Here is a 14,269-nt window from a genome sequence, read left to right on the forward strand (position 1 = left end):
CGCAGAGTAGTGGAATGTAGTTGCCATTAATGGGAAGAGGAGCTAACTGCTAACTTGCTATGCCCTGCTGGAGTTGGGGATGAAAACATGCCTCATTTTACAGTGGTACCGGTGAGGGATCGAGCGCAGTCTGGCTATGACAGTTTGGAGGGGATCAACGCCGTGGATCACCGGGATGGTGGGATGCAGGATAATCAGGACACTGTCAGCTCTGATGGTAAGTTGAAGAACTTTTTCAAAGTTTGAATCAATAATGATGGGAGCAATTCTAGCGGCATGGCAGACCCAACTTTTAAACAGCTGTTTGGGTGGAAGGCAAGGTCAGAAACCAATTTTTTAGCTCATTTCTTCAAATATCTTTTACAATTTTCAAAACTTACTAAGTCTAGAGACAGTTGGGAACAACACAAAGAGGGTTGTGGAATGGGGATGCAGTATTGATGGCACCCTAACCCAAAAGGCCCCTGAGAGGCGCCTAATAAAAAAAGACGGTGCTGTTGTCTGACTTCCAAAGAGAGATTTGTTTTTGCAAGAATTATGCCTCAGCTTGTCATTCACTTGTTTCCACCCTGTTCACACAAGAAAAAGGGAGGAGAATCCCAGAGCGGGAGTAACAAAAGAGAGCATGGTTATGTGGGATTTGTCCAACATGGACAAAAAAAGAGAGAGAATATCTTGTAGAATAAAAGACTCATTGGGTGTGGTTTTTGACTGAGTCAGACAGAACCAAAGGCTGCATTTGGTTTCAACCCATACAATGCCTGACTGACCCTCTTAGTTGAAACTAGTGTATGCACTGTGATAGAATGAAGACACAACTAAAAGGGGGTTTGTTTACAAAACTAGATCATTCAAGTCAAAATAAATAAACTTGTTTAAAAGCTTTGAGGCTTGTTTGGAAATAACTAGTAAGTCATTTAAAACAAAACAGGTTACCTCAAGTAATTTGCGAGAAGTTTGAGGAACATTTGTCATGGAAGGTATTAAACCAGGATCCACAAATATAGATAATTTGTCCTAATATGAGCATGATTGGATCATTCTGTGATGTGGGATATGTTAGATATGATTCTCCACCTCATGCTACTCATAAAATGGTTTTAGGGATTGTTGGGCATGTTATCTCTGTGTACCTGGCATAAAAAAAAAACACATCTAACGACTATTAACACTCAAAATGCAACATTTTACACAAAGCTTCTATAGTCACTGTTAAGTGATCTTCACTTTTTGTGTCTTGAGCTTCCCAGAGCAATGACATCCCAGTTTGTGGGCAGCTGCGAGGATGACAACATGCTGTTAAAAAAAGTGAGACTGATGAATGAGGAGAACAGGCGCATGCTATAATAAGGTTATGTAAACACTTTGCGATATAACCCTGGAGATCCACTACAACGTCAACAATGAAGATGTGTCCGAGGACCGTCTTTTGTGGACTTTGCAATGCAATTGTCTTTGTTTTCTTACATTTTCAAAAATGCTTGAGGTGGGAATGTCAGTGTTAATGGCATTTTTAGTTGTAGGTGTCCTAGAACTGACTTATAAGTGATGTAGCCAAATAAGGAAAAACACGATGAAAGATGGATTTTATTTAAGGAGTAGTGAGCTGGAGGAAATGACACACTTGAACGTCATATGTAGTTTATGAACACAGGCCTGTCAGGCCCCAAAACAGGCTGCTGCTATAACACTGTGGTCATTGTGGCAAAGCCAGAGAAGCACTCCCATGCATTTTCCACATTGGGTGGACGATTGCAGTTACACAATGTGACTGTCACTGTCGACATCCCCAAATGGTTTAAATTTGACATTCTTTTTTTTTGGTGATGTATACCTAAGGACACCAGCGAGCTATGAAGGAGAATATGATAACAACCATTAAACAGGAAATGGAACGTATAGCGAAGAGAATGGAAAAATGGCAAACATTATTGCCCAGTAGTGTACATCAATGTCATTTGGTGATGACATCCATTGTCAGTTATGTTTAGTACCCCAAAATAGCATAACAAATGAAAGCATGTGACTGGTTCCTACACCAGTAATCCAGATTATCTATTTATTTACATAACCTAAATAACAAAATAGTTTTAAAGGGATTTGCAGACACATAATCGACATTAAAATATGAAGTCCATCGAGATCGAAAACAACAATCTGGGGTCAAAGTACCTTTATCACATAAAGTTTTATTATCTTTCCAGGTTGTATTTAAGTGACATTTTTACAATCTTGGATTACAAGTTTATTTATTTATTTTATTTTTTTGCATATTCATTGTAAATAGTTCAATTCGGTTTACTTTGATAAGTGGAAGAAATGTGCAAGCATTTGTGCAGCTGAGTAGGAAATGAAAAGGAAGTAGAGTCAGCTAATCTGCCTCTCAGTGTTAAACCTTTAATTCAATCATTATAGGGGAAGTTTAGTAGATAATAGGATTTTGCAATAAGGAGCTGATTGACATCGAAACCATTGACAAAGTGCCTAGTATTGCATAAAAATTGGGAAAAATAGCACATTTAAACAAACAAAAACTATGAGACTAATAAAAAAAGAAATCTAGTCCATAAATCTAGGTTTTATTTATTGATTCATTTCATTCCAGTGGGAAAAAACAACATGAATTAGCATTTCAATGCAATCACATAGATGAACGTTAGAGGACAGTGTTGTGTAATTATTTATTCTCTAGTACAGGGGTGTCAGACTCGGATTGGTTCGCAGGCCGCTTTAACGTCAACTTGATTTCACGTGGGCCGGACCATTTTAAATATTTTATTTATATATATTTTTATGAATGGGTTAAAAGAACTGGATTTAAAACAGCCCTGAATATTCCGTTTTTTATAGATCTAAAACAATGTTTATTTTAGCTTTTTTTTATATATTTTTAGATTTTACAAAATAATTTTTGAACTAAAAACACAGAAAAAAAAGATTAAAAATTACAATTATTGATTTAAAAGGGGGAAAATCAGGAAATAAATATACAGCTATACTCTTCATTTTAATTTGATCCTAAAACAGAAAGTCGGCACTCATGATTTACTTTCCCGGGCCGCACAAAATGATGCGGCGGGCCAGATTTGGCCCCCGGGCCGCCACTTTGACACGTGCTCTAGTATGTACTTGGCCCAACTCATGTCTATAGCATTTTCATGGTGATAAAAATCCTATCTAGCCTATGCTTTTTTTGCTACCTAGTTTATTCCTCTATGAGGTAACTCACTGAAACATCATTACATGATGTCAAATTACAAATGGCTCTGTGCTACATCATTGAGGATTTCCATGAGATGGATCAGGCACCGCAGTGGGTGTTGACCCAGGGTGAGCGGGTGTCCTGGATAGTAGTTGATGTGAGTGCAGGGTGCAAAACAACGCTCATAACTATGCTGAGCTTCAGTGACACCAGCTGCAGCAACAGTGCCGCTCTGGGCACAGGTGAGTGAGAACCTGATATATATGTACCTATTATTAACTACTGATGCTGCAGGAGATTATTTTTTTAAATACATTTTTTTTCCAATGCTGATGCAAGTTTCCATTTTCAGTTCATATATATGCATGCATACATTGCAAAAGAAGCAACAAGGTTGTCTGATGGTTAGTTATGTCTGCCTCACAGTTTTGCAACTCAGTTAAACTCATCTAAATTGTCCATATAAGCTTATGCGTGTTGGAATCATATTAAATTAAATGAAAAATAAAACCAATGAGCACAAGGGCTATTAAAAACAGTTTTACATAACTTATTTTAATTGCTGCTAAAGTTTATTTTGAAATTTACATTCCTCTGAAATTGTAATCTTCACAAAGTAAATAAAAACACAGCATGTATGCCGTAACTAAGTTTCTATCTTAAACAAAAAATGCCATTTTCTTGCAAAAACCTGATGATAAAGGAAAAATAATGAGCACATGCTTGAATTTACTAACTTCTAAGGATGTGTTTGTGTCATATGACTTTCCAGGACATGGCAATCACAAAGAAGACCTTCCTTTCCTCAACAGTCCTGATGAGAAGAAAAATAATGACTTTTATGACAGGAATCTGGCCTTGTTTGAGGTATTGTTTTTTCCCCTTCTTTTTGTCCATCAAATTCAATTAACAACAATGATTTTTGTTTAACTTTTGCCCACCTTCATTCAGGAAGAGCTGGATATTCGACCCAAGGTGTCATCTCTGCTCAGTCGCTTGGTCAGCTACACAAATATCACCCAGGGAGCGAAGGAGCATGAAGAGGAGGAGAGCGCAGTGGCCTCGCGGAGAAACACTCCCAAGGTCAGTGCAACACTGCAAAATTACACTTATAGGGCTTTCTCAGCCAAGTTTTATATGAACTTGTCCAGCTTGTTTTGCTTTAATACAATGGTGCCTCACATATGGAAGATAATGCAATTCAAGACCGATTTATTTAGAGTTCTAAACATTTTTCCCCATTCATTCATCTTCCAAGCTGTAGCAGCAAGCCTCTAAATTCTATAAAATCTTTTTTAAACCCCCTGCAGCTCACCTTTGAGCCTAATGTGGCCAATTCTCCGAAACAAATGGATGGATGTACAGGTTCAATTAGTCACGCAAAGGCTGTAACATGCTGCTGTGACCTTTAAAGAGTACACCGATCAATTCTGACCATCATTACTGCTGTTTCCTGAATTGCTCAATAATCATTCCCAACTCTCTCTCTCTGCTTCCCCCAGTCTCCCGACATGGGCACTCTGATGGGCGTATACTTGCCATGCTTGCAGAACATTTTTGGGGTCATCCTCTTCCTGCGGCTAACGTGGATTGTCGGGGTGGCTGGCATCATGCAGTCCCTGCTTATTGTCATCATGTGCTGCACATGTGTTAGTAGGCCTCTCACACACACACCCAACTCCACGCAGTCATATGGACACACACAAACTAGGCTAATATACCGGGTAGATTTCATGGGTGATGTGGGTCATGAGCATGTATGTGCCTGCTGAGTATGAGTCAATAGCATCTAGTCACAGGGCAGAAAATTAGGTACAGTGGACCAATACTATTCACATTTTTTAAAAGGACACCTTTATAGTTTTAATCAGTTTGAGAGGTATTTCTTTAGCAACATTTTAAGTTATGAAGTATAGTAAAAAGAATAGTATTTTGGCTTTCGGCAGAGGGTCTCCATTACCTACTGTACGACTGCCTTGCATAATCAGTATTGTAGTAGTATGTATTTCCAGGACACACCATTAGTATATTGATTATTTAAAGTGGGATTAAGCTCATTCAGTTGGAAAACAATGTGTCACTCTGATGGTTAGATGCTAGCATGCCATGCAGATGTTCCCTACGTTTGTGCCCATTATTGTATTTTTATTTTTTTTTATTATTTATTTTTTACTGACACCCCTTTCTTCCACAGACCATGCTCACCGCCATATCAATGAGTGCCATTGCAACAAACGGTGTTGTTCCAGGTAATGTGAATCAGTGTGGCCCCAGATAGTGTAGTACTCTGGCCTAAAACTGTATTCTGAAGTATTAGAAAATGAAAAGTATTACCTTTTTATAGCTGGTGGGGCCTACTTCATGATCTCGCGTTCTCTTGGACCTGAATTTGGAGGAGCTGTAGGCCTCTGCTTCTACCTTGGCACCACTTTTGCTTCTGCAATGTACATCCTTGGAGCCATTGAAATATTTCTGGTGAGTTTTGAGCACAGGAAACAACTATATATTTATGTATTATTTATTGATTACTTATTTGTCAGTTTGTTGTTGTTATTTGTGCATTATGTGGTGAAAGCTTTAAATCTCATTATACTTGTGTAATGACAATAAAGGCATTCAATTCAATTCAAAGTACTCAAAAACGTTTTTGAGTCTTTCAAACAAAAACAACTCTTTTACTTTTTTTCCCCCTCAGAAATACTTGGTGCCACAGGCGGCCATCTTTTATGCCACGGACCACCACGGCACTGACAGCGCAGTGCTGAACAATATGCGCGTCTACGGAAGCATCTGTCTAAGTCTCATGGCCGTGGTGGTTTTTGTTGGTGTCAAATATGTCAACAAGTTGGCTTCGCTCTTCCTCGCCTGCGTCATCATTTCAATTGTGTCCATTTATGCCGGCGCAATCAAGTCTGTCTCTCATCCACCAGAGTTCCCGTAAGCTTCTGTTTAAGAAATTGTATCTTCTAGTGCAGGGATGTCAGACTCGGGTTGGTTCGAGGGCCGCTTTAACGTCAACTTGATTTCACGTGGGCCGGACCATTTTAGATATAATATTTAGATTTTTTTAAATAAATGGATTAAAAGAACTGGATTAAAGCCCTGAATATTCAGTTTTTTTATAGATCTAAAACAATGTTTATTTTAGCTTTTTTTTAAATATATTTTTAGATTTTACAAAATGATTTCTGAACTAAAAACAGAAAAAATGTATTAAAAAATAATATTATTGATTTAAAAGGGGGGAAATCAGGAAATGTAATATACATCAATACTCTTCATTTTAATTTGATCCTTAAACAGAAAGTCGGCACTCATGATTTACTTTCCCGGGCCACACAAAATGATGCGGCGGGCCAGATTTGGCCCCTGGGCCGGCACTTTGACACATGTGTTCTAGTGTATTGTACTGATTTCAATATTTTGGTTACCTGATATTTCTGTTATTTCGTTAGGATCTGCATGCTCGGCAACAGGACCTTGGTTCGAGAACGTTTCGATGTCTGTGCAAAGATTGTCACCAATGGTAACGTCACAGGACGCAGTCAACTTTGGGAAATGTTCTGCATTCCGGGTAACTTGACCAGTGCGCAGTGTGACGACTACTTCCTGCAGAATAATGTCACAGAGATTCAGGGTATCCCTGGACTAGCTAGTGGAATATTTCGAGGTATGTTTTTGTAATGTGGTACAGAAATGTAAAAACTCAAGTTAATTTCAAAATGTATAAACAATGAAACATTCTGAACCTGTTTGCTTTCAAACAATCTTGAAAACAAAATGTACTTGGCCTCACCTCTCTTTTCGGTTTCGATCAGACAACATGTGGGGTGACTACCTCCAAAAAGGGGAGATCCTGGAAAAGGAAGGACTCGCCTCGGTGGACACCCACAACACCGTGGAAAACTTTGGCATGTATGTGTCGGCAGACATCGCCACATCTTTCACACTACTAGTGGGCATCTTCTTTCCGTCTGCCACAGGTAAGACAACAACATAAACTGCATACAAACTGATATCTAATCAAGTCTGAAAGAGACCATTGTGTGAGAAAATTTTCAATGACTAGACTTGCCGCTTCCATCGTGTTGTCATCATCATAATTTCGATATAAACCATTACATTGACTTTGTATTGTTTTGAAGGTATCATGGCAGGCTCCAATAGATCTGGAGATCTCCGGGATGCTCAAAAGTCCATCCCCATTGGAACCATTTTAGCTATTACCACCACGACTCTTGTCTGTATCCTTTTTTTGGGTGGCCATATCAATTCAAATATTTTGCCTGTGAACAAACCTGCTCTTAACCTAATGTACCTTAACTTTTGGTCGTAAGATCTGAGTTCTGTTATCCTCTTTGGGGCTTGTGTCGAAGGGGTGGTCCTAAGAGACAAGTAGGTACAGTTGCATTCACATGGAAGAGGATTTCGAAATGATCAAATTGATGTTCTCTTTGAAACTCGTCCACTTTGCACTTTCAGGTTTGGGGATGCGGTTAGGAACAACTTGGTGGTGGGAACTCTGTCCTGGCCTTCCCCTTGGGTCATTGTCATTGGTTCCTTTTTCTCCACTGTGGGCGCTGGTCTCCAGACCCTCACTGGAGCTCCCAGACTTCTACAAGCCATCGCAAAGGACAATATCATCCCTTTCCTCAGAGTGAGACATTTCAAATGACTGATTATACAATTCTTACGAGACATACAAGACACTAAAACACTTCAGACTTTTGTTTAGCCCATCATTTGCTTGGTTTTAGGTGTTCGGTCATGGGAAGCTCAACGGTGAGCCAACATGGGCCCTGTTGCTGACTGTCCTCATAGCTGAGCTTGGTATCCTGATTGCCTCGTTGGATATGGTGGCACCTATTCTTTCTATGTAAGATGACACAGACAGATGTATGCTTGTGTAAATTCAATCTATAAGAACAATGAAACAATGTATTGCATACCAGCGTAGGATAAATAAATTGATAATGTGCCACTCAATTATAATGTTGATGCCAACGTGCATGTCATAAGCTTATATTCGCGATCATTCCATTTGTTGGGCCAAGTTGGTCAACATACTCAATCTGCCAACAATACCAGACAGAAACACTGATGAGTGCAATTAAAATTCAGTTTGTCTAATTTTTGGATGGGATCTTCTCTGATCGTTATTGTTTGTTTTGTGTTTCTTATAGGTTTTTCCTGATGTGTTATCTCTTTGTTAACCTTGCATGTGCCGTCCAAACTCTGTTGCGCACCCCGAACTGGAGGCCGAGGTTCAGATATTACCACTGGTGAGAAAAAGAATACCTATGTATATATTTTTTCTACACAGAGAGGAGATTTTATCACTTAAGTATGTTTGGGTCCCAAAACCTGCAAAGTATTGTACATCTTTTGCCCAAAGGACTCTATCCTTTCTGGGAATGAGCATGTGCTTGGCCCTGATGTTCATCTCCTCTTGGTATTATGCTATCGTAGCCATGGGCATTGCTGGGATGATCTACAAGTACATAGAGTATCAAGGGTACGTCCTTTGCTTGTACGCGGTTTGGATCCTCCTGAATATTGATGTTTTAGAAGGCTGTATCTTTTCCTTTTAATACAAATACAAACAGAGCTGAAAAGGAGTGGGGGGATGGCATCAGAGGACTATCCCTGAGTGCTGCACGCTATGCTCTGTTGAGGCTAGAAGTTGGACCCCCACACACGAAGAACTGGAGGTAGAGCGATGCTTGGTTAGAAAAGATGTAGCCTGAAATTAAATAATGTGTTGTAGAATCTTGACACATGAATGCATTGACGTCTTGACTTTGACCAACAGACCTCAGCTGTTGGTACTGTCAAAGCTGGATGAGGACCTCCACATTAAATATCCCCGACTCCTGACCTTTGCCTCACAGCTAAAGGCAGGGAAGGGTCTGACTATAGTAGGGTCTGTCATCCAGGGAAATTTCTTGGAAAGTTATGGAGAACTGCAAGCAGCAGAACAGGTGATGCAAATGAAGGCATTTTGGCATGCCTATGAAATGTGTTGATATATTGATTTATCTGGACAGACCATCAAGAACATGATGGACATCGAAAAAGTCAAGGGATTTTGTCAGGTGGTGGTGGCAACAAAGGTTCGAGAGGGCATCGTCCATCTCATCCAGTCCTGTGGTCTCGGGGGCATGAAGCATAACACGGTGATGATGGGGTGGCCGTATGGATGGAGGCAATCTGAGGACCCTCGAGCTTGGAAGACCTTTATCAGTAAGCCACATTTTTATTCCAAGGTGGCAGTAGCTCTGTCCACTCTTATTTGTTTTTTGTGTTTTACAGATGTGATTTGGTGATTCTTAATGATCCCATTTACTTTGATTTGCTTTGTACTTTGTGCTTTTGCTTTGTTGTTCTGTCTAATCACCCTCTTGCTACTGCCACAATGAAATTTCCCGAATACGGCATGAATAAAGTTATCCAATCCAATCCAAATTCAATTTTTCCTTAGGTTTCCATTGGCTATGAATGACATTTTTTTAAAGCTTTATCGATAATGGTCTTCTAACATTTGTCAGAACCACAAACCTTTCTATCATCGTATTTGTAGCCTCTACTCAAAATTTCTCTAATTATATATTTTAATGTTTAATGAGGACAAAAAGTTCAGTCTCTTCCTATTGAAGAAATAAACCACCCAACATGATATGATATGGAAGAATATAAGTGCTTTCAATAGTTAAGTGATCACATTAAAGTTTTATTTTAGTGCTCAACAGGTTTCAATGCTTTAAAAAACTAAAATATGAACTCTTAAGGCTTGTTCGGTAATGCAGTACGATCACCTTGGATATTTTTTAATCATTTCTGAAACAAGAAGACCATGTTTACCTTGCTAGTTTTTATATTTCGACCTTGCAATCTGTTCAATTGAACTTTTACACCAATATAAATGAGGTTACACTTCAATTTGGAACGTCCCATATTGTATATTAGAACATCATGACTCTATGCATCCTTGTATCATGATTCACTGAGGCCCTAAATGGCTTTCATGTTCTCATCTCCATCCCCGCAGACACAGTCCGTTGCACCACTGCGGCCCACCTGGCTCTAATGGTGCCCAAAAATGTGTCGTTCTACCCGAGCAACCACGAGCGCTACACCGACGGCAGTATTGACGTGTGGTGGATCGTCCATGACGGAGGAATGCTGATGCTGCTGCCTTTCCTGCTCAAGCAACACAAAGTACAGAAATTGAATTCATATATACCTGATTCTATTTAATTAAAAATGTGGTGGATAAGTTCGAGCTTTGTTTTGTTTAGGTGTGGAGAAAATGCAAAATGCGTATATTCACTGTAGCTCAGATGGACGACAACAGCATCCAGATGAAAAAAGATCTGGCCACGTTTCTTTACCAGTTGAGGATAGAGGCTGAAGTTGAAGTGGTGGAGATGGTAAGATATCAATGATTTCATGTGGGTAGCCATAAGATCTAAACAATTGCATAGATATTTTCAGTATACATGATAGTTTATGTTTTGGTGATACAGTAAGTTGTTGCAAAGACAATGTGCCTATGTATTTTAGCATGACAGTGACATCTCGGCGTACACTTATGAGCGCACGTTGATGATGGAGCAAAGATCTCAGATGCTGAGGCATATGAGACTGTCCGGAGCAGAAAGGCAGAGGGAGGTAAGTCTCACAGTAAAGCGCCTCAAAAAGGCTTAATTTCAAATTCTTATATTTGGTCTCATAGGCCCAACTTGTGAAAGACAAACACTCATTGGTGCGAATGGGAAGTTTGTACTCAGACGAAGAGGAGGACACATTGGACAGTCCTCTGCCAGAGAATGTACACATGACTTGGACCAAGGAGAAATGTGAGGCTGAGAGGAGGAATAGAAACGTGCCTGAGAACTTTAGGGAACTTATGAGTCTCAAACCGTGAGTCTCTCAAATTATTTATTTTGAATGAGAGCTACAAAAGCCAATTTTCAAATGGGTGCATCATACATTTTGTCCTATAGGGACCAGTCCAACGTACGGCGGATGCACACGGCAGTGAAGCTGAACGAGGTGATCGTCAACAGGTCCCACGATGCACGGCTGGTCCTCCTTAACATGCCGGGACCACCCCGCGACACGGACGGAGACGAGAACTGTATCCTTTCATTGTGATGACTACAAACACCTGGTACACGGTCGATTGGTTGCCGGTCTTTTGGTCGCCCGGAAGGTTATTGATAATTACCATTTAAATCGTTGCTCAAATTCCCTAAATACAAACTGCAAATTACTATTTAGTCATACTTAATGCCCTAGTAATTATTAGGCTAAAGAAAAGCTCCAAATTTCCCAGACTTTTATTGTTTTTTGTTGGAGAACTTGTTATGACCCCGACTGACATAGCTTCTTAAAGGGACAACGCATGTACATACAAACTCTTATACACTCACATGTTGGCTCAGTGAAACTGCTCATGGCCATTGTTGGCTTTTATTGATGCGTAGACTGTGTTGTTTTACCTTGTTTGGTCGCCGGTCTTTTGGTCGCCCGTTGTCGCGGTCCGGGCGACCAAAAGACAGCGACCAAAAGACCGCGACCAAAAGACCGGCGACGAATCGACCGCACACGCAAACACCTCACCGTAAGAGTTTGGGCTTTTTTTTCCCCTTGACTTTACTCTCTCGCAGATATGGAGTTTTTGGAGGTGTTGACCGAAGGTTTGGAAAGAGTCTTGCTAGTGCGAGGCGGCGGGCGAGAGGTCATTACAATCTATTCGTGACCAAAATGGACCGCGGAGGTTCAACATTCCACCTTTACTACAGGCTTTAGCTGCTCGAAGTTCATTAGAATTTGTTGTCATCATATAATAATATCATGTTTAACATTATCAAACCGCGTATTTAGCAGAGCAAGGGTGTTTTTGTTTTTTTCTGAGATCAACTTTGCATACTACCCCCAGGTTATAAGTTCCCCACCTTGGTGTAGGGTACACAACGCTGATAGGCGCATTTTGATAGAATGGAATTCTCGAGGGGCACGCTTTATTTATTTATTTATTTGACCCATTTTAAGTTGCCCCTTTGTTACTGGATGACAGCAAAACGATTTTGTGTGTCATTTTTTTTTTTAGAAAAACATTTTTCTTGTTTGTATGTTTCATGTTCTGATACTTTTTTCTAAGATAATGTGCAAAAATGTAGGGAGCCACTGGGTCTTTATGAAAGAACATTTTATTTTGAAGGGATTAAGGGCGAGTATTTGTGAAATGTTTGAACAAGGCTAGGAGTCATGAATTAAGTCTACTAGAGGTTAAAGGTTCTTTTGTTTAATAAATTAGAAGGCGCTCAGTCAGTTCATTTTTATCATTTTATTTTGAAATAACAAAACAGAATTGGTTGGTATCACCGTCAAGCAATAGCTTCCATTGTAGATAATTTTATAATTTAAATTAATGATGGCAGTGCTCTGGTAGAATGTTTTTTCTTTTGTGCTAAATTGCATCATTTCCCACCAACCAAAAAAAGTAATTCCCCTTCAATAAATTATTTTATTACAAAACCATTTTGAATCTTGTACGTTTTCCACTTTGTGGTTGTTGTAGAGGTTAGCTTCAGTCTTTTATAGTGACATCACTGTTTATATGCACTTCATCTTATTTGTACGCTTGGAGAAGTGTACAAATGAGCACATGATTTCACTAACCAGCATTAACAGCGATAGATGCCCAACCTGATTTGAACTGACGACTCAACTATGGCACAGTGTGGGTTTCTGCAAATATCTTTGGAAATGGCTGTCTGTTGCCAAGTGGTTTTACTGTTTAAAACGTTTTGTTATACAGTGTCACAATCTTGCAGTATTTCTTAATCAAAAAATCTCATGCCTGATGGCCTGAAATTTTGAAATTGTTTCTAGGTAAGAACGCTTCCTGTATTTTACATTAGTAAATAATTAGCTAGATTTATTTCATGGACACTATTTCATGTGTGGCTAAAAGCTAAATCTTGGAGAGTAAAATTATACAATTATGGAATGAGTCAACAACCTCTCAGATTTATCATTCAACTATAAATTCCCTGTCAGAATTCACCTTCCTCCTCAATCAATATTATTTCTTTTTTATCTTGAAAGTTTATTGCATTTGAATAATAGGATTTTAACTGCAGTATTCAATATAATTTGGATTTAACTCTCATTAAGCTTGAAAAATAAAAACCTTTCAACTATTCAATTGGGCACAGCCTGTGGATTTACAAATTATCTCCTTCAGATGGCAGCAAAACACAACTGTCATATTGAGCAAAGGAATTTATACACATTTCTGTCGATCCCTTTTCTGGTTTTTTTTAATAGATGTTGTAAATTGATCTGGTTAATTTTTCTTTACACTACACAGACACAAACAAGTATATAAACTGAATATATATATATATATATATATATATATATATATATATATATATATATATATATATATATATATATATATATATATATATATATATATATATATATATATATATATATTGCTATATGTCTACCATAAACAAGGCAAAAAAATCTTGTAAAAAAGAAAATTACTGTCCAGCGGTCAAATATGCAGTTTAAAATAATAGATAGAGATCAGTATCACTAATTTAACTTTGCATTAGACGTTAGTTTATATGAATGTGAAGTGAAATGTGAGTATGATGTAAAGTTTTCTTGAAAAAAAAGAGGTAAAAGATGGAGAGAGAGAAAGATGGAGAAAGAGAAAGAGAGAGAACGATGGAGAGAGAGAAAGAGAGAGAGAAAAGCCTGTTGTTCAAAGTAATTACAAAGTGCCCTCATTTCCTAGGAAGGTTTTAAATAACGCTGAAGTCACAGTTTTGTAACTTGTCATTTCTTGTGCCCTGGATGTTGGCAGCCATGGCCATGTGTTCATTATCTGCTCTTACAGCTTTTGACTCCGGCACTGCAATTACATCCTCAGACGCATTGATTAATCCAACATGGGAGCTTTATTATTTTTCATTTATTTATTTATATTTAAATCAAAATGAAAAAAGAATATCTGTGGACTCTTTGCCAACGAGAAGAGAG

General features: G+C 38.7%; 1 protein-coding gene across 2 annotated transcripts; it reads left to right on the forward strand.

The window, feature by feature from the left end:
- The first annotated feature begins 74 nt into the window (after positions 1-74).
- Positions 75-12,748, forward strand: slc12a4 (solute carrier family 12 member 4). Of its 2 annotated transcripts, none has more exons than XM_077595025.1 (24): positions 75-217; positions 3,975-4,069; positions 4,154-4,285; positions 4,705-4,851; positions 5,397-5,451; positions 5,547-5,677; positions 5,898-6,139; positions 6,658-6,872; positions 7,021-7,185; positions 7,348-7,446; positions 7,540-7,597; positions 7,685-7,859; positions 7,960-8,078; positions 8,386-8,484; positions 8,598-8,717; positions 8,809-8,913; positions 9,015-9,183; positions 9,250-9,445; positions 10,251-10,420; positions 10,501-10,632; positions 10,766-10,873; positions 10,938-11,125; positions 11,209-11,342; positions 11,875-12,748. In XM_077595025.1, the coding sequence occupies exons 1-24, from the start codon at positions 88-90 to the stop codon at positions 11,964-11,966; spliced, it is 3,276 nt and encodes a 1,091-aa protein (XP_077451151.1). In that variant the 5' UTR covers positions 75-87; the 3' UTR covers positions 11,967-12,748. The 2 variants fall into 2 exon arrangements, with proteins under 2 accessions (XP_077451151.1, XP_077451150.1); XM_077595024.1 differs by lacking the exon at positions 75-217 and adding an exon at positions 3,145-3,444.
- Positions 12,749-14,269: the final 1,521 nt, after the last annotated feature.

The sequence above is a fragment of the Stigmatopora argus genome, chromosome 2, assembly GCF_051989625.1.
Source record: "Stigmatopora argus isolate UIUO_Sarg chromosome 2, RoL_Sarg_1.0, whole genome shotgun sequence".
Classification (NCBI taxonomy): Eukaryota; Metazoa; Chordata; class Actinopteri; order Syngnathiformes; family Syngnathidae; genus Stigmatopora; species Stigmatopora argus.

What these genes read in the sequence shown, in the direction of transcription:
- slc12a4 (XM_077595024.1), top strand. Translation starts at nt 3,261, where the DNA reads ATGGCTCTGTGCTACATCATTGAGGATTTCCATGAGATGGATCAGGCA. An exon ending in CGCGGAGAAACACTCCCAAG is followed by an intron (nt 4,286 to 4,704) that starts GTCAGTGCAACA and finishes TGCTTCCCCCAG; the next exon opens with TCTCCCGACATGGGCACTCT. An exon ending in GAACTTATGAGTCTCAAACC is followed by an intron (nt 11,126 to 11,208) that starts GTGAGTCTCTCA and finishes TTTGTCCTATAG; the next exon opens with GGACCAGTCCAACGTACGGC.